Genomic DNA, 22,820 nt, shown 5'->3' on the forward strand with positions numbered 1-22,820 from the left:
TCTACTAGGCAGACTTAGTGGTGCCAGCCCAGGACCTACACTGTGGCCATTCAGAGGCATAGCTCATATGTCTTCCCTGCCCTAGGTCATTGTGACTTGGGGAAGTTCAGATCAGTGGGTACGACCCTTCCTAATGGCTGCTCACCTCCTGGGCACTCACTCTGGCCAGGCCCATGCTAAGCCCTTTAAACATTATCTCACTTTATAGTAGCAGCAAACCCACCAGGTAGATGCTCTTATTACCATTCTCATTGTCAGGTGAGAATGGCACACTCTGCCTTCCATGAGAACTGAATCAGAGATACAGGGATAGAAATGGACACGACCAGCTTCACATAAAATGAAAACGAAATGGCCATTTGGGTTGTCTGTGGTTTGAGATGGCAGTGACAAGTGAAGACTTAAGTCGGCGGGACCCTCTGGGGGGCTCAGGTGGCTGTGGACTGCTGAACCTGCTATCCTGGTGTTTCATGGGGTGGGGAAGTGCCCTTTGGGGTAAGTGGAGCTTGGTTCCGGAGGGACCGAGGGGAGTGCAAGAGAGGGTGGCTCCATGTGGGGTCAGCAGGCCACAATGCCCGATGCCTGGTGTTTGTCAGGAGGGATGGGGCCTGACCTCGCCATACCTCCTCTGCAGGGGTGGATGATGCTGAGTCAGAATGTGGCCTGGACAACGTCGGGGCCTTCGATTGGGTCATTGAGAACCACGGAGATGAGCAGCACCTGGAGGAGCAGTTGGAGCACCTGATAGAATTTGTCCGCTCCAGACTTTAGCTGGCAGGTTCTAGGAGCGAGTGGGGGCTGCCAGGGTGAGGGGGGACTCCCTGTGCTGAACATGTGGGTGCTGATGCTGGCCGAGGTTGGGGGAGCAGACAGAGGGCCTGTGTCAAGGTTTCTGGGGGCTGGTAGATGTCAGACAAGTTAAGAAACCACCAGGGACCTCATTTCTTCGTGGAAAGGACAGCCCTACCTCTTTACAAGGAGACTTAAAGGGCAGAGAGGGGTGAGTTGGCTGTGCTTGAAGCAGAAGCATCACCATCTCCATGGGTGCCAGACCTGTCAGCCTGTGGTGGCCTTGCTTCCCCGACTGGATGCTTTCAGCCCCTTGTTCTCGGCAAGAGCCTGGGGCTCCCCGATGTGGATACTAATAAACCTTCTTGGAGCACCTACTCAGAGCTGGACATCTCTCGTCTCCCAGATGACAACGCAGCCTGTGTGGCTCCGTAGGGCCTGGGTTGTCCTGGTGGCTGTGGGTTTCTGCTCTGCCTCCCAGCTGGGCGGGAACATATCTTGCAGAGGGTGACCTTGATCCGGGCCAAGTGGGTAAAAGGCTTGTTTGTGTCTGAGGCAGGATTGGAGTCTGAGGGTCTTGTCTTCTGGGATGGCCCCAAGAGAGGCTCAGTGTTCCACAGAAAGTGCCACCAGCAAGTACCCAGAGGGACTGGGGTATCATAGAGGGGCAGAGGCACCAGAGCTTGATGGCACCTGGTAACCATTGTTTGGCCCTGGGCAAGTCACCATAAACCTCAGCTTTCCCATAGAAGGCCTTGGACTTGACCCCTTTTATTTATATAGCCTTATACAATTTCTAAATTTCTTCCAGATTCTTCACAGCCACCCTCTGAAATATTCAAGGAGCGCATTTTCATCTGCATTTAGCAGATGCCAAGGACTCAGAGGAGTGAACAACTTGCCCAGGGTGGAGGGTTAGTATGTGTTTGTACTCCGGCCAGGACACAGGCTGCCTGACTCCTGACCAGGGCCCTTGGCCACGTGCCTTTGGGGTACGGTGCAAAGCCCTGTGGCTCCTGGCTGTCCTCAGGCCTAGCCTGAACCCACCAACTCTCTGGCCCTGGCTTTGTCCTCCTCCTACAAATCCTGTGGGTCCTCACTGATAAGGGGACAACCAAAGAAATTCCATCAGTTTCAGCATGACCCAAACTGAACTCTACATATTCCTGCCCACATCTCCTCCCTACATCACCTCTTCCTGATGCTAGTTCCCTGGCTCTTCAGTTAACCAGGCCTGAAAGCTTGACAGTCATCGTGGACTCCTCCATGTCCCCTGACCCCCGGCTAATCAGCCCCCAGGTTCTGTTAACCTGCCCTCCCTGTGTCTGTTACTGTAGGGAAATCTGTGTGCCCAACGCATAGTGAGGCCAAACAATACTAAAACGTCAGAGTTTGGAGCAGAGGAAGGTTTATTGCAGGGCCGTGCAAGGAGACAGGTGGCTCGTGCACTAAAAAGCCTGAACTCCCCTCAAGCTTTCAGCAAAGCCCTTTTATAGGAAAGGTGAGGGAGGGCTGTGGTTAGTTGTTGCAAACTTCTTTGGTTTCAGATCCTTTGTTCCTGAGGTCAGGTCACGTTGTTCCTGTAAACCTCCACCAAAACAAATGTTATTCTCTGTTCTAACCAGAAAGGGCAAGGTCCCAAAGGCTCAACTTTTACTCTCTGAGGTCCAGGTCCTGGCTAAGAGGAGGGGGTCCCTGCGGAGGTCAGTTACCCTGCCGGGAGCGTTGGTGCAGCACCCAGTATGGGTCTTACCGCCAGTGCCCAGGCCCGGCTGAAGAGGCAGATCTCAGCTGGCGGCACCCTCAGGGCCAGGTCCCCAGACCCTGCCCAGCCATCATCACTGAGGGAGCCAGGCGCCCAAGGACCCAACTGGCCCTCAGGCTCCTCAGGCCGCCCAAACAGCAGGGCCAGGTCACGCAGACTGCGAGCCATGTAGAACTGCTGCTGCCATTAGGGTCGCAGAGGCGGGGACGGGGGAGAGGTTCACTGCAGCCTCAAGGCCTGGGCCCAGCCAGTGGGCGGCCATGGAGAGGGCGTGAGCTCTGCAGGACACAGCCTTCAGCCTGTCGCTGGGCGCCCAGCTCACCCGCAGGCCCCGAGGCCAGAAGGCCTGGAGGGCCCCGGGGAGAAGGCTGTGACCCGTCTCTTACCGCACTCTCTGCCACGAGGACCACTGCGAGGTTGACTGTTGGTGGGGCGGGGCCTCTAACCGCGGCGCTCAGGGTCTCGCGCTAACAGCCGCGAGCTAAGGGCTGCGTCCCCGCCCCGCCCCTGTTACGTGACTTCTCTCTGGGATTCTCACTGGAAGGTAAACTCCCTGATAGTTGGGCCGTGTCTGTCTTGTAGTTGTAGCCCTGCCTCCTTAAGGTGTACAGCATGATATATTTGTGTTTTTTTTTGCAGTACGCGGGCCTCTCACTGTTGTGGTCTCTCCCGTTGCGGAGCACAGGCTCCGGACGCGCAGGCTCAGCGGCCATGGCTCGCGGGCCCAGCCGCTCCGCGGCATGTGGGCTCTTCCCGGACCGGGGCACGAACCCGTGCTCCCTGCATCGGCAGGCGGACTCTCAACCACTGCGCCACCAGGGAAGCCCCAACATGATATTTTGATACATGTATATATTATGAAATGATTACCACAAAATAAGGTTAGTTAACACCTCTGCCACTTCACATAACTGCCATTTTTTTGGATGGTGGTGAGAACATTTAGCAACCTCCAGGTATGTAATACAGTATTGCTAAGTACAGTGACTATGTGGTACATTAGATCCCCAGAACTTATTCATCTCATAACTGGAAGTCTGTAACCTCTAGCCAACATCTCTGCATTTCTCCAGCTCCTAGCCCCTGGCAGCCACCATTTTACTTGTGTTTCTATGAGTTCAGCATTTTTAGATTCCATATATAAGTGAGATCATGCAGTATTTGTCTTTCTTTGTCTGAATTATTTCACTTAGCATAATGCCCTCAAAGTTCATCCATGTTGTTGCCAAAGTCAGGGTTTCCCTCTTTTTTTTTTTCTGGTTGAATAATATTCCATTCTGTGTGTATATATCACACTTTCTTGATCCATTTGTCCACTGATGAACAATTAGGTTGTTTCCATATCTTGGCTATTGTGAATAATGCTACAATGAACATGGGGGTGCAGATATGTCTTTGAGGTAGTTATTTCCTCTCCTTCAGATATATCAGATATATCTATCTGTCTCCTTCCTTAAATATCAAGGAGGCAGGGATGAAGCAGAGAAGGGGAGGTGGCTCTCATATTCCCTTGGTAGTGGTGCTGAGGTGGTTCCTGGCTCTGGGTATTTGGAAGAGTCACAGGATGTGACTTGGGAAGCCAGCGGGTCCACTCCCCACCCTTTGACAAGTTGGCACTGATGCCTCTTAACATGGGAGGCCCCAGTGGCTAACCAGTCACTTCTGCTGGATTTGAAGTTTTTCTACACTTAAAAAAAAAAACCCAAACTGATATTTCTCTAAATATCAAAATGAGTAATAACCCTGACTTTTGATACCCTATGTTTTGATGAGAACTTTAGCTGCTTTTTTTTCAAGACATTTTGTCTGTGGTTATGATCTCGGAGTATAGCTCTTATTTTTTTAATATAATGTATATGTTCTTATATTTTTTATAAGGTTAAAAAATATTTATTTATTTATTTATTTATGGCTGCATCGGGTCTTCGTTGCTGCGCACGGGCTTTCTCTAGTTGCTGTGAGCAGGGGCTACTCTTCGTTGCGGTGTGTGGGCTTCTCATTGCGGTGGCTTCTCTTGTGGAGTACGGGCTCTAGGCCCACGGGTTTTAGTAGTTGTGGCTCACGGGCTTTGTTGCTCCATGGCATGTGGGATCTTCCCAGACCAGGGCTCTAACCCGTGTCCCCTGCATTGGCAGGTGGATTCTTAACCACTGCGCCACCAGGGAGGTCCCTATATGTTCTTTTAATAATCATTTGTATCACTAACATTCTCTTAAAAATTTTATTATTCCACTTCTAAACTGTGGAATTGAGGCATAGTTGGCATGTAATAACTGCACATATTTAAAGTGTACAATTTGATAAGTTTTGACATTTGTATTGATATATATCCATGAAACCAGTATCACAATCACAGTGAACATATCCATCACCCTCAGAAGCTTCACCATGTCTCCTCCTCTTGCCTCTCCCAACCCCTGTCCCCAGGCAGCCACTGATTTGCCTTCTGTCTCTATAGATTAGTTTGCATTTTCAATAATTTTGTATAAATGAGTCATACAGTATATATTTTTTTGGGTCTGATTTCTTTCACTTAGCATAATTATTTGAGATCCATCTACATTATTGCAGGTTCATGTCAATAGTTCATTTCTTTTTATTGCTGGTGTGTGGTATGAATATACCACCATTGTCTGTCCATTCACTTGTTGGACATTTGGGTTGTTTCCAGTGTTTGGATATGACAAATAAAGCAGCTATGAACATTTATGTACAAGTTTTTGTGTGGACATGTATTTTCATTTCTCTTGGGTAGATACCTTCTTAACTTTTTAAGGAACTGAACTGTTTCCCAAAGTGGTTGTACTATATGCCCACCAGTACTGAATGAGAGTTCTAGTTGCTTCATATCCTCACCAATACTTGGTATGGTCAGTCTTTTTAATTTTACCTATTCTAGTAGGCATATAGTGGTACCTCATTAGCATTTCATTTGCATTTCTCTAATGATTAATTTGTTACAAATCCTATGTTCAGTTTTGATAAAATCTCTCAACAAACTAGGAATAGAATGGAAGATCCTCTACCTGAAAAAGAACATCTACAAAAATCCTATAGCTAACAGCACACTTTGTAGTGAAATACTAAATGCTTTCACTCTAAGACTGGGAATGAGGCAGGGTTGTCCACTCTTATCACCTATTCAACATCATGTTGGAGGTTCTGGTTGGTGCAATAAGACAAGAAAAAGAAATAGAAGGCATCCAGATTGGGAGTGAAGAAGTAAAACTGTGTTTATTCATATATGACATGATCATTTATATAGAAAATTTGATGGAATCTCCAAAAAAACTACTAGAACTGATAAGTGAGTTCAACAGGATTTCAGGATACAAGAGCAATACATAAAAATCAATTGGGGCTCCCCTGTTGGCGCAGTGGTTAAGAATCCGCCTGCCAGTGCAGGGGACACGGGTTCGGGCCCTAGTCTGGGAGGATCCCACATGCTCTGGAGCAACTAAGTTCATGCACCACAACTGCTGAGCCTGTGCTCTGGAGCCCACGAGCTACAACCACTGAAGCCCGTGTGCCACAACTGCTGAAGCCCACGTGCCTAGAGCCCGTGCTCTGCAACAACAAAAGAAGCCACCGCAATGAGAAGCCCGTGCACCACAATGAAGAGTAGCCCCTGCTCACCTCAGCTAGAGAAAGCCCTTGTGCAGCAACGAAGAGCCAACACAGCCAAAAATAAATAAATAAATTTACAAAAAAAAAGTAAACCTTTAAAAAAAATAGCATAAAAACATGGAATAGAGATAAATCTGATAAAAGACATGCCAAACCTGTACACTGAAATCTATAAAACACTGCTGAGAGGAATTGAAGAAGACCTAAAAAACAGAGATTATACCACATTCATAGATTAGAAAACTCAATATTAAGGTATTCATTTTTATTGACATCATTACATGCAGTGAAATGTACTGACCTTAAGTGTACAATTCAGCAAGTTTGACAATGTGCACACCTGTGGAACAAAACTCCTTTATAAGACAGTGACATTGATATCACTCTAGGTTTCTTTTTTTTTTTTTTTTTTTTTGCAATACGCGGGCCTCTCACGGATGCGACCCCACCCCCAACCGCCGCTGCGGAGCACAGGCCCAGCGGCCATGGCTCACGGGCCTATCCACTCCGCGGCATGTGGGATCCTCCCGGACCGGGGCACGAACCCGCGTCCCCTGCATCGGCAGGTGGACTCCCAACCACTGCGCCACCAGGGAAGCCCTCTACGTTTCTTTTTAACCCTTCCCAGTCAACCTCTGTCCTTTCAGAAACAACTATTGTTTTGATTTCTTTCACCATAGATTAATTTTGCCTATTCTGGAATTCCATATAAATGGCTAACATCCAATTTTAAAACACATTTACAATTATTTATTTATTTATTGGCCATACCATGTAGCTTGCCAGTCTTAGTTCCCCACCAGGGATTGAACCTGGGCCACGGCACTGAAAGCGCAGAGTCCTAACTACTGGGCCACCAGGGAATTCCCCAACGATAATTTATTTTTTACACTTAACTGGTTTACTGCTCACTTTCAATTCTTTAATGATACCTCAACTTCCCCAGTTTGAATTTTGTATTTTAATTTCTCTCGAGACAGTTGATGTATCTTCAAATGCTTTTTTCAAAAAGGGCATGTGGGTGATATAATTTTCAGAACCCCTGTGAAAGAGAGAATGACATTCTGTTGCCTCTACATGTGGACAATGACTTGGCTGGCTTAGGATTCATGACCTGGTTCCACTGTCTGCTTGTGTTTAATATTGCAGAGTCTGAGGTCACCTTGAGTTTTGTTCCTTTGAAGATAACCTCCTTTTTCTGTCTGGATGCTTTGGATTTTTTTTTTTTTTTTTTTTTGGCCTTCATTTTTGAAATTCAAATTCTGGCATTCTCCAAGGCAGAATGTGGACATGTTTCAAGAGAAAAAAGTTGGCGCTCATTGTTCCCTATAAAGTGTTATGGAGAAATGAGATGGAAATTTAAATGGTTTCATACATCCAAGTGCCTGCTGCGACGTGAAGTAATCCCCTTGACAGAGATGTTGCCTCTATCAACGTCTTGGGGAGCTCCCCTTTGGTTTGAGGAGTTGGTCTCAGGAATGACAAATTCTCACTCTCTGAAAACGTATTTGGGTTTTGGAAACAGCCAAAGGAAATCTGGTGCTAAATTCTGCTGAGGGGAGTGAGGTGAGAGATGCACTTTTTGGCTAGAATAAATAATGCCTATAGTGGAACAACTCTAAAACTTCCTCAAAGTCAGTTCTAGAGAGGAATTTTTAAAAGTTGTCTTATTGTCCATGCCTCTGTGCCTTTGGATATGCCATTCCCTCTGCCTGCAGTGCCCTTTCCAGTGGCTTTCACTTGGACCTTCACAACTAAGGGTTGGACCACTGCACTCCCTGAGTGTCTCGTAGTATGTGCTTTCTCACTGCTTCATCACTCTGTGAGCAATTCAGGAAAGGTTTTTTGTTTGTTTATTGAATCTTTGTCTGGTGCCTGGCATGTAGTAGGCCTAGGTCTCAATAAATGTTTGCAGAAATGGAAAAGCTTTTTAAGTGTTAGGAGAGAATATGACCTCCCAAGCTTACTATCTTGAATTCGTCAATGTTCGTTTGAAAGTTATGGAGAGTGTGTCTGAAGCAACAACTCACTGACTCCTCTTGCATTGCTCTTATTTATAAACAGTGGTGTGCTGGTAAATGTTGAAAAATTGGCTCTCTGGGGGGAAGAAAGGCCCCATTTGACCATTCTGTGATGTAAATACTCCTGCTATGGCTGATTTCAAGCTACTAACATCATGTCAACTGGCTAGCAAAATTCCTGAACATTTAAATTAGCTCTTGCAAGCTTGCTCCAGTACATCACCATGAAAATTCTACACCTCTTTTGTTTTTCCACCATTACCCAGTTTGTCTGGGTGGCTTTTTTGCTGTTTATACAGCACATGTGTTGTATATTTTATCCCTTGCATCAGTCCAATTATTACTCTTATCCTCAGAGACTAAGGGACTTCTCCAAGGTGGCAAAGCTTTCCTGTCTATTCCTGGGTTTGGTCTCTGTCTGGAGCTCACTGCCAGCACCATGAGGGGCTGGAGTGATACGTGTTTTGCCCAGTCTTCTGTTTGCTGGTGTTGAGGTAAGCTGCCTGGAAGGTCCCAAGGACCTGTTCTTGGCCCAGGACGTCCCTGCTGGCCACCAAGCTGGGACGTTTGCTGGCCTTTGTCATGTTCACTTGTGACCTGATAAACAGGTGACAAGGAGGTTCGCAACTTTTATAATATGGGGATGAGCAGCTGTCACTTGCATGGCCTAATTCAGGATCTGGATGGTGCCTCATTGTCTGACAGCTGAGTGAAGTGATGCGCTCCTCTTTACAGTTTAGGGTTTTAACCTGTTTCTTCCAGGTTCATCCAGGGAGTGTCCAGTCAAAGCTGAGTTCCTAGGGAGCCCAAGATGAGGGCGGTGAGGGCTCCCCCAGAAGGTGAGAGATGGACCTGCTGCCTGCTTCCTGCTTTGGTGGTGGGTTTTTTTTTTTTTTGATGTGCACCATTTTTAAAGTCTTTATTGAATTTGTTACAATATTTCTTCTGTTTTATGTTTTGGTTTTTTGGCCGTGAGGCATGTGGGATCTTAGCTCCCCGACCAGGGATTGAACCCGCACCCCCTGCATTGGAAGGTGACGTCTTAACCATTGGACCGCCAGGGAAGTCCCTCTTGCTTGGTTTTTGTCTTAAATGATATCCACTTTCAGGGCCTGTGGAAGGTCTGTGTTAGGGACTGTGTTAGGTTTTCTGGGGAGTCACCCAGATATGTGACATCATAGTGGAACTCAGTGATCTAGCTTCAGATCCTTCACTTATAGATGAGGAAACTGAGGCCCAGTGAGGGGAAGTGTTTTGCTCAACGTCATACAGCAATAGTGGCAATGCCAGGACTAGGCCCCAGGGCTCCGGACTCCCCATGCAGGTCTCATCCCCTGCCCTTCGTTTCCCTGTGGGAGCATGAGCCTTGTGCCCTTTATCAGAGGGTGGCAGAGAAGGCCCAGCTTGAGCTCTGGGGAGCTCTGCCAGGTTCCCTGCTTCCTGGGTTTTTCCAGACTTCCCTGAGGAGGCTGGGCCACCTGCCTATGCCACCTGGTGTGTTCTGTTTAGATGAGTCAAGCTGTACCAGGAGAGGCCACAGAGGCCGCTTCCCAGGAGGGAACACTCGTGGCATGAGGGGGATGAGGAGGGGAGAGATGGGTGTACACCTGGACCTGCCGTTCCTTGGAGGCTGGGGCTGGGATGCTGGAGGTGGAGGGCCCTGCCCTGCACCACGGCTGCTTTCCATCTGGGCGTTGACAGTGTCTGCTAAGTGGAGACCTTCCCAGTAATGTGTCTGTATCGTGAAAGCTCTGGTGAATTTCCAGGCACACCCAGACCTGAGCCAGTGGTACTTTTGGCAGCTCATGTCTCCTGCCGCTGTGGCTGGCTGGTCCTGCAAGGTGGTGTGGAGGCCCCAAGACAGCTGGCCTGGGCTGATCATTGTCCTAGCAGATCTGGGATGTTCCAGGAACTATGATAAGTCCTGTTGAGTATTGGCCAAGCAAGCCAGGAAGGGCAGGGAGCTGAGGCCTTGGATCCGTTTGGCAAAGTCATTTTCAGCACCTGCCCTCTCGAGGGAGCACCAGGAAGGGGAGGCGCTCAGACCTTGCCCCAGTGGGGGGAGGGGCACAGGGAGGATATTAACTCAGGCGTCAGGCTTTACAGTTTACCATGTGTTTTCATGCATAATATTTCATTCCATTCTCCCAGTAGCCCTATTATTGTTCCCATTTTAGACTGAAGAAATGGGGACAGAGAAAGGTGAGTGACTTTGCCCAGCATGCTTTGTCATCAGGTTTGAATCCTACCTGTCATTATCCAGCTGTGGAACCTTGAGCAGGTTAGGTCACTTTCTTGATTCCCACCTGTAAAACGGGAATCTTGCTACTACTGCAGAGGTTGTGCAGGTAGCACTGTGCTTGCCCTTCGGGAGCTCACCTAATGAGACTTCTTCTTTCCCCCCCTTGTCCCAAACCACATGGCCAGCAACCGGGGAGTTGGGCCTGGAATTTAGGTTTCTTTCCCTCTGATATGTGTGAGATAAACTTGGCATTTTTGAAAAGGAATTCTTACTGAGAGATGAAGGGAAACACAAACACAGAAATGAGTATGTGAACTAAGGGCAGAGTGCTGAGGCCAAGTCTGTGGTGCTGAGCCTCGGGCTGGCTTGCCTGGGGCTCACCCACACCTACCTCTGGCCCTTTGTCCCATCTCAGTGTGTCTGGCTGGCCTAGACTTGCATGGGCCCCCTGGCAGGTCCTCCAGGGTCCTTACGCCTTCCCAGAAGTTTCTCCCACCTGCTCTGGGATTGGGCCCTCAGGGCGGGCTCGCTGATGGATTGTCTGAGCCCACCTTGAACTGGGAGGGAGTGCTCAACCAGAATCAGCCCTGGAGCAGGCTCAGCTGTGCCCTTTGGAGGCCCCAGGGCCCAGAGCGGCTTCTCAGCACACCTCAGGATGCCCACCCCTTCCCACCCTGGCACGCAGGCCACAGAGGTTTTTCAATTGATTGTCGTTTTTCAAATGACATGTCTGGGAGGTCCACACTCAGGATGGTACTGGGCATGCAAGCACAAGTCAGGTGCGATTCAGGGCTTGTTCAGACCTGGTTTACTTCTGTCAATCATTCCTTTTTTAAAAAAAAATAAATTTATTTTATTTATTTATTTTTGGCTGCGTTGGGTCTTCGTTGCTGCACGTGGGCTTTCTCTAGTTGCAGAGCAGGGGCTACTCTTCGTTGCGGTACGTGGACTTCTCATTGCAGTGGCTTCTCTTGTTGCGGAGCATGGGCTCTAGGCAGGTGGGCTTCAGCAGTTGTGGCTCGCAGGCTCTAGAGCATAGCCTCTGTAGCTGTTGCACACGGGCTTAGTTGCTCCGCGGCATGTGGGATCTTCCCAGACCAGGGCTCGAACCCGTGTCCCCTGCATTGGCAGGTGGATTCATAACCACTGCACCACCAGGGAAGTCTTTGTCAATCAGTCTTCAGAGGCCTCACTTTCATGACATCTGGTGGGATTGAACTTGACCAACTCAGAAAAATCCCAGTTGTCAGTTACTTTCAGCTTCCATTAAGCCAAGCTGGTATGGGCTCACTCCTCCCTCCCTCCCTCCCTCCCTCCCTCCCTCCCTTCCTTCCATGATTTTGATGGTCACTGATTTAGCTACTGCAGCAATTCTCCCCTCTCCCCACCACCTCTGCCCCCTGGCAAGGGTTATGGATTATATTCAGTACACAATGTACACAGTTTTCTGGTCCCAGGACATGGTGACCTATGGAGGCCTGTACTCATAATTAGGTAATTATTTTATTTTATTCTGTATTTTTTTTGCTAAATATCTCAGGCAGGCCCTGTTCCTGCGGCTTCAGCCTCATCCCTTGAATAAATGTTCTGTGCTCTGCTCTCCAGCTATCCTGAACTTATGGATCCCAGTTCCTGGAATCACCAGGCTCTTGCTCATTTCTGTGCTTTTGAGTGTACTGTACCCTCTGCCTGGAACACCGTTGCCCTGTTGTTCTCTTGGCTCACTCCTCCTCCGGCGTTTGTTCTCTGCTTATGTGTCACTTTCTTGCCCTGTGCTCCCTCCCCAAGGTGAGGTGTCCTTGCTCTGGAATTCCATAGCCCCCTGGTCTAGCCTTACCACCCCCTGTGAAGGTCTGCTTAATCATGCTCCCTGCTACCCTCTGAGCTCTGTGAGGTTGGGGCTGGTCCCTCTTACTTATGTAACTCCCAGCACTTAGTGCAGTACCTATCACATAGTAGCAGGCAGTAAATATTGTCAAATGAGTGAATGAGAGAGTGAATCATGGCCAATCAGGAGGCCACAATTATGACCATGAAAGTGACCAGGCTCTGGGGCATACGGGTCCCTTAGCTCAGATGCCAGACACACAGTGGTGGTTTGGCCATGCTGATGTTGTCTCTGTTCCAGGCTGGGGAGGTGATGGCAGCCAGCGTGGCAGAGCCCCAACCTGTGTCCCCCACCTCCCCTCCTCAACTCCGTTCTTCTTCTCCCACCCCTCCTGCCTTGGTGGTGGAGGGCCTGCCCCAGTTCTCTTCAATGCTTCACTCCCCACTAGTGTCCCACGCCCCCATTTAGGGCTTGGCTGCATCAATTAGCTCTTCTCCCTTGGATTTCCCAGTTTCTCCATCTTCCGCTATCCTGAAACAGCTTCCCTTCCATCTGCTGACTGCTCAAGTACCATCTCGGTTCTCTCCTCCCTTCACTCCTTAACACTCTACAATTGGACCTCTGCTCCCATCTCTTATGAAACTGCTTCTTACAGGTGACCCACCATGCACACAGTGTTTTCAGTTCTCACTCATGACCTGCCTGCATCAGCAGATACGACCACCCACTCCCTCTTTCTTTCTTTTTATTTATTTATTTATTTATGGCTGTGTTGGGTCTTCGTTGCTGCGCGCGGGCTTTCTCTAATTGTGGCGAGCGGGGGCTGCTCTTTGTTGCGGTGCGCAGGCTTCTCATTGCAGTGGCTTCTCGTTGCAGAGCACGGGCTCTAGGTGTGCAGGCTTCAGCAGTTGTGGCAAGCAGGCTCAGCAGTTGTGGCTCACAGGCTCTAGAGCGCAGGCTCAGTAGTTGTGGCACATGGGCTTAGTTGCTCCATGGCATGTGGGATCTTCCCCGACCAGGGCTTGAACCCGTGTCCCCTGCATTTGCAGGTGGATTCTTAACCACTGAGCTACCAGGGAAGCCCCCTCTTTCTTGAATTCACTTTTTTTTGGCTCTCCTGCCTCTCTGCTCCTGCCTTTTCTATTTCTGACCCCTCTTCTCTTCTTGTCCTAGAAATACAGGTGTTCCTCAGGCCCTCGCCTTCTGTTCTCTCTCTTCCCCCCTCCGTTGGTGAGGTCGTCTTGATGTGGATGACTCCCAAACTTTCTTGCTTTGCTACATGGATGTTCCACTAGTTATACTCAGACCAGCCTTGTCATCACCCCTCAAAGCCTGCTCCTTCCCGAACATGCTCTGTTCCATTGCTCAAACTGTAGCAGGGTGCCCTGGCTGAAACCAATCCCTCAGACTTTTGAAACCTTGATGAAAAACTCTCACGGAAAGGTCACAAGAAGTTTTTGTCTTTGGAGGTGGTGACTTCATTTCACTTTTGGATCAGGCAATTCCTTTGTTTCAGGAAAATTGCCCAAAGCAGCCCTTTCATTACGCACATGTGAAGTAAGCATTTACCCATTGTTCTCAGGGAGAGGTGAAGTCACGGGTTCCCTGAGTGCACTCACAGCTGTGCAGTCATTCTGTTTGGTAACAGCAGCTCTTGCATATAGTTGAGTCAGAGCTCTGCCTCTGAGACGTTGTCATTTTTGGGGGTGGTGGAGGGGTGTTTGCAGGGGGAAGTATTTCTTGAATCTGTGTGAATATAGAGGACACTGAGCTGCAGACTGCTGTTTGTTCTTGGGCGTTTTAATTTTTTAAAATTTTATGTGGCTGTGCTGTGCAGCCTGAGGGACCTTAGTTCCCCAACCAGGGATCGAACCTGTGCCCCCTGCGTTGGGAACACAGAGCCTTAACCACTGGACCACCGGGGAAGTCCCTGTTCTTGGATGTTGAGTGTTCTTGTTGGGCCAGTAGTCTGTGGGGCATCCAGAGCCGAGTGAAGAGGCCTGCTGGCAGGACCCACAGCGTGCCCACACCTTGCTTGGAGGAGAGACTGAAGCCAGAACAGTCTGGACCTGGTGTACCCCACCTGGACTGGATGGGCTGCAGGTGCTCTCTCTGTGTGATCTGGTTTCACCTCCCTACTAGACTGAAGGCAGCAGGAGGGTGGGGACTGTGCATCTGCCAGGTGAATTAATGGATGGATAAATATTGTGTTCTGCTGTACCTGGGGCCATAGAGCAGGAGCATCCTCTCTTGGTAGGCTGGGGTTTCTCCCAAGGGTCCATCATCCCGGGAAGAGGATGCTCCTGGCTAAGGAAGGCAGGTATCTGCCAGGCTACGGGGAAACCAGCTTCCTTCCCTCTGCAGGTGGGCTGGGAGTGCATCATGGAGGGGCCCACAGCCCCTCTGTGTGCTTGTCTTCCATCACCCTCAGTAAGAGTCTGAAGGCACAGCCAGTGGGCCTGACCATCAGGTTTGTGGGGCTGGGGCGAGAGGCCTACATAATACATGTCTAAATATTTAAAAGTTACAAAGAAAACGAACTTAAATAAAATACCTTCTAACCTCCTACTTTGACAAATATAACTTTATAATGACAAAACTGGAAAATACGTAACTCACAGTTGACAAAATACCAAAATTGATTGAATTTAATTATTCTCATGCATGTCTGTTAATGGTCCAGAAACGATTGGATAAGTAATAAAGATAAATATCATTCATAAGTTATTATATAATGTTTCACAAAATTTATTTTCCTTGTCTTTAACAATATCGCTAATTAATTTGGTCAAGATTTTCCCTAATTTGTGTGCTGTTGACAGCAAGGATCTAAAAGATGAACGTACAAAAAACACTTTCCAAAAAGTACAGTAAATTGAAATAAATGTAAAACATTAAACAAATTAAAATGAATTTCCATATATTTTCAAAGAAATTCCATTTCTTGCAAAATTGCCATTAAAATAAAAGGCAAACTACTAGTTTAAATGAATTAATATAAAAAATTTAAAGCAAAATTTTTGAATAAAGCTGATGATTTAAATTTTATTTTATGAAGATTCAATTAAGTCTTTTTTTTTTTTTGGCCATGCTGCACGGCTTGCGGGATCTCAGTCCCCCAACCAGGAATTGAACTTGGGCCAACGTGCCCTGAGCTACGCTTCTGAGAGAGGAAGGTATCCCTGTGGGGGGTGTGTGTGTGTGTGTATGTATGTGTATGTTTGTTTGTTTTATCATTAACAGCTTTATTCTAACAATATTTACATATCATATCACTTGCCCATTTCAAGTGAATAGGTCAATGGTTTTTAGTATGTTCACAGAGTTCTGCAACATCACCACTAATTTCAGAGTGTTTATCAGCCTCTAGAGAAATTCTATACCCAGGAACTGTCACCTCCCATTCTCCCTTCTCCCAAGTCCCTGGCAACTACTAATCTACTTTCCGTCTCTATGGATTTGCCTATTTTGGACATTTAATATAGACAGAATCATAACATGTGGCCTTTTGTGACTGACTTCTTTACTTAGCATAATGTTCCCAAGGTTTGTCCACGTTGACGCATGTATCAGGACATCATTCCTTTCCGTGGCTGAATAAGATTCCTGTGTTTGGATGGATAGACCACATTTTGTTTATCCATTCACCTGTTGATGGACATTTGGATTGTTTCCACTTTTTGTGGCTATTGTGAATAATGCTACTATGAACATCCATGTACAAGTTTTTGTGTGGTCATATGTTTCTGTTCTCTTGGAGATGTACTTAAGAGGGAAGGGAATTGCTGAGTCACCGTGTTCTTTAACAATATTTGTGTAGATGCGTGTGTGTGTGTGCGCTTGCGTGCGTGAGTGCGCAGGTCCCAGGGCAGGGCCCCTTTGCCTGGGTCTAAGGATGGTGCTGGCAGCCTGGTTTCTGCAATGCAGTGTGAGGAATGGAGGCAAAGGCTTTTGTCACACTGATGCTGGGTGGCCAGAAAGGAGTATAGGACCAGAGTGGTAGCAGTCATCTGTGGAAGATGGCCAATTGTAATTTGGGTAATTTACATGAAATGGGACCTCATTTTGTGGTCCTAGTCTGGTGAGGTGTTATCCTCCTGGTTTAAGGCCATCGCTCTCCCCATCATCCAGGCTTAAACTTTGCGGCACAGGTTCTGTGAATCCTGTCATATCAATAGCCCTCATATCTGTCCTCTTCTCTGCACTCCTTCTGCCACTGTCTAGTTCAGCTGCCTGTCATTTATTACCTTGTGCTTGCCTTTAAAAAATTCTGGCCACAGAAGTAATGCACAGATATACAAACCCAAAACATTGCAGAAACGCAAAATTTAGAAAGTAGAGCCCCCCCACCAATACCCCCAGAAATAACTATCACGAACGGTTTAGTGTATTCTCTTCCAAAATTTTTATACACATATTAACAAATTATTATTTCTTTTTAAAAACAAAAACAGGATAGTATTGTGTATATGGTTCATCCTGCAAATTGTTTTTCTCCCCTATTGGAATATATTAGACATCTTTCCTTGAAAACACATATAGGTCTACCTCATTCTTTTAAGTCTACTGTGTGGCTGTACAGTAGTTTATGTAACCAGTCACCTATTTATGGACATTTGAGTTGTTGCCAAATTTCTGCCATGGTAAACAATGCTGCAGTGTTTTTGTATACATTTCTCTTTATGCATTTGTGGGAGTTTTTCTGCAGGATAAACCCCCAGGAATGAAACTGCTGGGTCAGAGGACGTAAACATTGACTATTTTAAATAGATACTACCAAATTTGCCTTCAAAAGCACACCACAGTTTCTAGTATCATCATCAGCTCATGAGAATGCTGGTTTCCCCGCCCCTGCCAGCACTGGATACTACTGACTTCTGTTGTCTTTTACCAATCTTGGCAGCATGTCCTCTTGCCTCCCTTGTGGCCTCAGCCTCCTAAAGGTCCCTCTACTCCCAGCTTCTCTCCTTTTGCATATTAATCTTCTAATACCTAGTTCTGATTGTGACCTTGCCAACTCTAAAAGCCCTTTTGGAAAATTGAAATAGGCTTGTCCAGGACACCTTTATGCAGTCAATTAACAAACAGTCATTGACTATTAACCATGTACCAGGCACTGTCTAAGCACGGCATTGAACAAGAATGATAAGATCTCTGCTGTTGTGGAGTTCAATTCTTGTCGTGGGAGACAGATCACAACAAATGAAGAAGCAAAAAATGATCAGTCAGTCTAGTACTAGATAGTTGTGCTATCCTGAGAATTAATATAGGGAGACATGATGGTTACGGGGAGGCTGGTTGAGATTGGGTGGTTGAGAAAAGAATTTGTGAGGAGAAAACACATAACTGAACGAATGATAAGAGCAAAGACTGGGGAAGAGCCTGCTAGGCAGAGAGAACAGAATGTGCAAAGGCCAGAAAGTAGGAAGGAGCATGGCAATGGTAAGGAGCTAAAAGAAGCCAGAGTAGAGTGGAGAGGGTACTGGGCAGGACAGGATGTGATGAGAGTTGAGGCTTGGTTAGGGGTTGGACAGGTACAGTTTTATGAACCAGGGTGAGGAGTTTGAATTTTAAGTGTGATGAGAAGCCACTGGAGGATTTTAACCATGGAAGTGACCTGATCTAAGTTATGTTTTTAGAAATCACTCTTACTGGGTGTGGAACATGGATTATAACTGGGCAAGAGACCCATCAGGGGCAAGGGTGGAAGCAATGTAGATGGAGAGAAGACAACAGATTTTGGATGGAGTAACTAGGTAGAGGGTGGTGGTATTTATAAGATGGGGAAGACTGAAGGAGGAATGGATTTAGGGGTAGGAAATCCAGAGATCCATTCTGCTCAAGGCAAATTTTGAGATGCTTATTGAACATTCACACGGAGGTGTCATGTAGGTAGTTGGGTATTTGAGTCTAGAATTCAAGAGACATCCAGAGTTCTCTGCTATAAATGTAGATTTGGGAGCCATAAGCATACAGATGGAAGTTAAAACCTTGGGACAGGATGCGGTCACCTAGGGAGAGTGTATAGACAGGAGAAGAGATCCTAGGACCGAGCCCTGAGATCCTCCAATGCTGAAAAATCAAACGAAGGAGGAAGAACTTAGGAGGAGGCTGAGAAGGAGCAGCCTTGGAGGTTGAAGGAAATCCATCAGGAAAACAGGAAGTAGAGAAACCAAGAGAATAATATGATTCAAGGAGGGAATGGTCAACTGTGTAAAATACTGATGGAAGGTGACCATAGGATTTGGCAACATGAGGGTCATGAGTGTCCTTGACCTGAGCAGTCTTAGTGGGGGTGGGGGGGCGTTGAGAGAAAGTGAGGGATGAGTGGGTGGAGTCTGGGCTGTAGCCACTGTCCTACAGTTTCGCTGTGGATGGGGAGGAAAGCAAGGGTCAAGCACCTGGCAGGGGACATGAGGTCAAGGGAGGATTTTTAAAGATAGGAGATGCTAAAGCGTGTTTACATGCTGATGGGTGGATTTGGTAGAAGAGAAGATTGTGATGCAAGAGTGAGGTCCTGGGCAGGACCCATGTCCTTAAGGAGCGGGGAAGGGTGGGATCTGGGCACCGACGAGCCCAGGGACGTTATCCCTCCTCACAGGAGGGAAGCAGACAGGGTGGTCTTGATGTGAGTAGGCCAGTGGTTTGTGGTAAGGAGAGGAGGGGGCTTCTGTCAGATTGCACCAGGTTTTTCCCCAGGAAATGTAAAGCAAGACCTTTGGCGTGGTGATAGTGGTAGTGGTGTGGGGTGGCAGCGGTGGGGAGAGAATGTAGGAGGTGTGAGGAGGGAGAGGAGGAGAGCGCTTATCATCTTGGAGACTGGGGAAATGTCATTCTGGGGAAGCATGGGCATGCGGGTGCCCATCTAAATTGACTTACAACTGTCCCTAGCTGTTCACTCAGAGGGAAGCCTTCTGTCCTTCCAGGCCCAGCTGTCCCACTCCTAGCTTTGCTCATTCACCTCCTTAGTTGGGAGCACTAGGTAGAAACCAAGGTGGAGTCCCAACCAGAGAGCTGGAAGGAGGAGGTAGGCAAGGAGGGAGGGCGCACAGTGGAAGAAAACCAAGCCAGTCCCTGTCCCCAGCTCAGGAAGTCAGTGACCCTGGACAGCAGCAGGAGGTCTGGCAGGGCCCTCCCAGGCAGGGCTGGAGGCCGAGCTAGCTAATTTTAGAAGGCCTCCAGGTTCTATTGTTCCGGGTAAGGCTGGGCAGTAGAGGAGGCGGCTTTGCGCGGTGGTACCAGTGTGGGAAAGGAAGCGTGGCTTCGTGTTAGAAGGATGGAAACTCTGAGGGTGGTGTGCAAGTTTCGGCCCTGGGGACATTCTGCCTCGGTTCCCACGGGGCAGGTAGGAAGTCGCCCCTCCCCTGACTCCTTTCTGCCGTTAGTAGCTTTTCCATCATCCCGCTGAGCATGGGGTCAGCTAGAACCCTCAGCTCCCACACCTGCTCCAGCATCGTTGCCCCGCAGCGGGCTTTCAGGCTGGTGGAGGGTAAATGCCAGCCCGTCAGAGGAATGCAGTGACCCTGTGTGATTGTCCCCACTGCCAGTGAGGCAGCTGATGTCCAGTTCACATGGAGGGATTTGAGGCTTGGACGCATCCAGTGACTGCCCAAGACCTCACTTTGGTAGCTCAGCCCTGTCATGGTCCACTGGGGGATTCCTGGATTTCTGGAAGCACAGAATACTTTGTTGTCCTGGTGAGGTTTGCTGCTGTTTGTATGGCAGACAATGTAGGCACAGTGGAGATGCTTTTCTGAGAATTCGTGTAAGAAGTGAGGCGGCGCAGGGGTCCAGGAACGGGCCCCACCGGGTGTTAGCCTCATGACCTTGAGCAAGCCATTTAATCTCTGGGAGCCTCCGGGTTCTCATCTGCTACTGGGGCCCGGTAATCCCCAACTGGTTCTCAGCTCGGATGAGATAATGTGCTGGAAAGCACTGCGCAAGAAGGAACTCTTATCAATGTGAAGCTATAAGGCCACATCAAAGGCTGTATTTTTATCTCAGCCCAAGAGGAAAAGGATTGCTTGTCAAAAGGAAAGAGGATTCATTGTACTTATTTGGGGGCTTCATGACTATGTGGATTTTGTTGTTAAAGTCTTGTGACTGAAGGGCACACAGGGGAGATGGATGAGGTGTGCCCAGGCTGGGAAAATTCCGCACCCTGCTGGTCTCCAAGGCCCTCTTGAAGTGGAGAGCTCTTACGGGCTGGGAAAGCCACTCAGAAGGCAACTTGCATGATTTAAAATTCTAAAGATGACTTGACACCTGGGTATGTTCTTTGTTGCTTAATAGGTTTTCTCCAGCTAATTCTCCTGGGTTCTTTCCATTTCCTGGGCAGGAGTCAGCTTTAATATCTCCCCTCACTGGCAGTAAGCTGCTGCCTGGTGAACGGAGATGAGAATGTGCAGATTCGTGGTGGAGAGAGGACTGAATGAAAGGATCTCAGCTGCAGGGCTGGCGGGAAGTCAGGCTATCCTCAAGGTGACCTGGAGGTCATGGAGGGCCTGCCCTGCTGCCTGACAGATTCAGCCCTGATCATTCTTACCTCTCTTGTGTGCTGGTGAACTCCTACTCAACCTATAAATGAAAGGTCAAATGATGTCCCCTTTGGGAAGACTTCTCCAGTATTATCAGACAAAATTAATGAGCTCTCCTCCATGCTCCTATATCAGTAAGGATGCTTTTGGTTGCAAGTAAGAGGAAATTCCATTCAAATGGACTTAAACAATAAAGAGAATTCATTTCAGATGACTGAGAATTTCAGAAGTAATAGCCTCTGGCTCTGTTTTTTTTTTTTGATGTGGACCATTTTTAAGGTCTTTATTGAATTATTTACAATAGTGCTTCTGTTTTATGTTTTGGTTTTTTGGCCGTGAGGCATGCGGGATCTTAGCTCCCCGATCCGAACCCGCACCCCCTGCATTGGAAGGCAAAGTCTTAACCACTGGACCGCCAGGGAAGTCCCAGGACTCTGGCTCTGTTTATCATTAGTTTTCTAGACGCTATCCTCCTCAGATGTGTTGACTTTGTTTTCACATTGACTTCTCCCAAGGAGGCAAGATGGCTGCCACCAGCGATGGAGACTACATTCATCCTTCTTGACTTATGGGCAGAAAGAGAGAATGTCTTCTCCCCCAGCCATAGAGCAAAAAACCTTAAGCCTCACTGTGGTTAGACTGACCTGAAGTGGACAAGAGAATCTATGCACCGATTGATATTAGTTTCTCTTCCTGAATCAGTGTATGGTACAAATGATGAAATTATGCCAGGCAGGGACCACCATGGAACTGGGGTGAGATCGATCTCACCCAAGCATGTGGTTCCTACAAAGTACGAGTGGGATGGTTCCCAGAGGGAGAGTTTTTTTTTTTTTTTTTGCGGTACGCGGGCCTCTCACTGTTGTGGCCTCCTGTTGCGGAGCACAGGCTCCGGACGCGCAGGCTCAGTGGCCACGGCTCACGGGCCCAGCCACTCCGCGGCATGTGGGATCTTCCCGGACCGGAGCATGAACCCGTGTCCCCTGCATTGGCAGGCGGACTCCCAACCACTGCGCCACCAGGGAAGCCCCGGGGGAGAGTTTTTAGGACAGAGAAGAGGGCAATTATTGCTGGGAATGTAACCAACTAATGCCCACTATACTCCCATGGCACTTGGTATAATGTACTAAAGTCATGTGCATTTTGTTAGGCTCTCCAATCCCTCTTAATTCTGATGAAGTCCAATTTATCATTTTTTCTTTTATGGACTGTGCTTTTAGTATTTTATCTATTGATCTGTAGAGTCAATGAAATCCCAGTCAAAACCCCAGTCTAACCCAAGGTCACAAAGATTTTCTCCTACGTTCTCTTCTAGAAGTTTCATAGATTTAGGTTTTACATTTAAGTTTGCAATCCATTTTAAGTTGATTTCTGTATGTGGTGTGAGTTATGGATCGTTAAATTTTTTCCTTTTTTGCGTCTAGTTATCCAATTATTCTGGCATCATTTATTGAAAATACTATCCCTTCTCTACTGAATTGCCTTTGCACACTTGTTGAAAATCAGTAGTGCACATATGTGTGGACCTATTTCTGGAGTCTCTATTCTGTTCCATTGATCTATTTGTCTATTTTTATGCCAACTCCACACTGTCTTAATTATTTTAGCTTGATAATTAGTCTTGAAATCAGGTAGTGTAAATCCTCCAACTTTGTTTTTCAAGGTTGTTCTGGCTCCTCTAGGTCCTTTGCATTTCCACATAAACTTTGGAATAAGCTCATAAATATCTATAAAAAAGCCTGCTGGGATTTTGATTGGGATTACATTGAATCTATAGATAATTTGGGGAGAATTGGCATCTGAACACTCTTGAGTCTCTGACCCATGACCGTGGTATATATCTCTTCATTTATTTAGATATTTAATTTTTCTCAGCAGTGTTTTGTAATTTTCAGTGTACAGATGTTGCATGTCTTTAATCAGATCTATCCCTATTTCATAGTTTTAATACTATTGTAATTGTCACTGTTTATTTCCATCTTTGGTGGTTTATTGCTAATAAGTAGAAATA

The 22,820-nt window shown here is 47.4% G+C and overlaps 1 protein-coding gene across 1 annotated transcript in view; it reads left to right on the forward strand.

Annotated features, from left to right (window-relative positions):
• Positions 1-21,047, forward strand: part of PMVK (phosphomevalonate kinase) — a 37,755-nt gene extending 16,708 nt beyond the window's left edge. Inside the window, exon 5 of the mRNA XM_022559551.3 lies at positions 635-21,047. Within this exon, the coding sequence (XP_022415259.1) occupies positions 635-771 (137 nt within the window). The 3' untranslated portion in view covers positions 772-21,047. The remainder of the gene's footprint in view (positions 1-634) is intronic.
• The last annotated feature ends 1,773 nt before the right edge of the window (positions 21,048-22,820 follow it).

Source organism: Delphinapterus leucas, chromosome 1, assembly GCF_059928025.1.
Source record: "Delphinapterus leucas isolate spDelLeu-1000000601 "Yukka" chromosome 1, BTC_Dleu_Yukka2, whole genome shotgun sequence".
NCBI classification, from domain to species: Eukaryota; Metazoa; Chordata; class Mammalia; order Artiodactyla; family Monodontidae; genus Delphinapterus; species Delphinapterus leucas.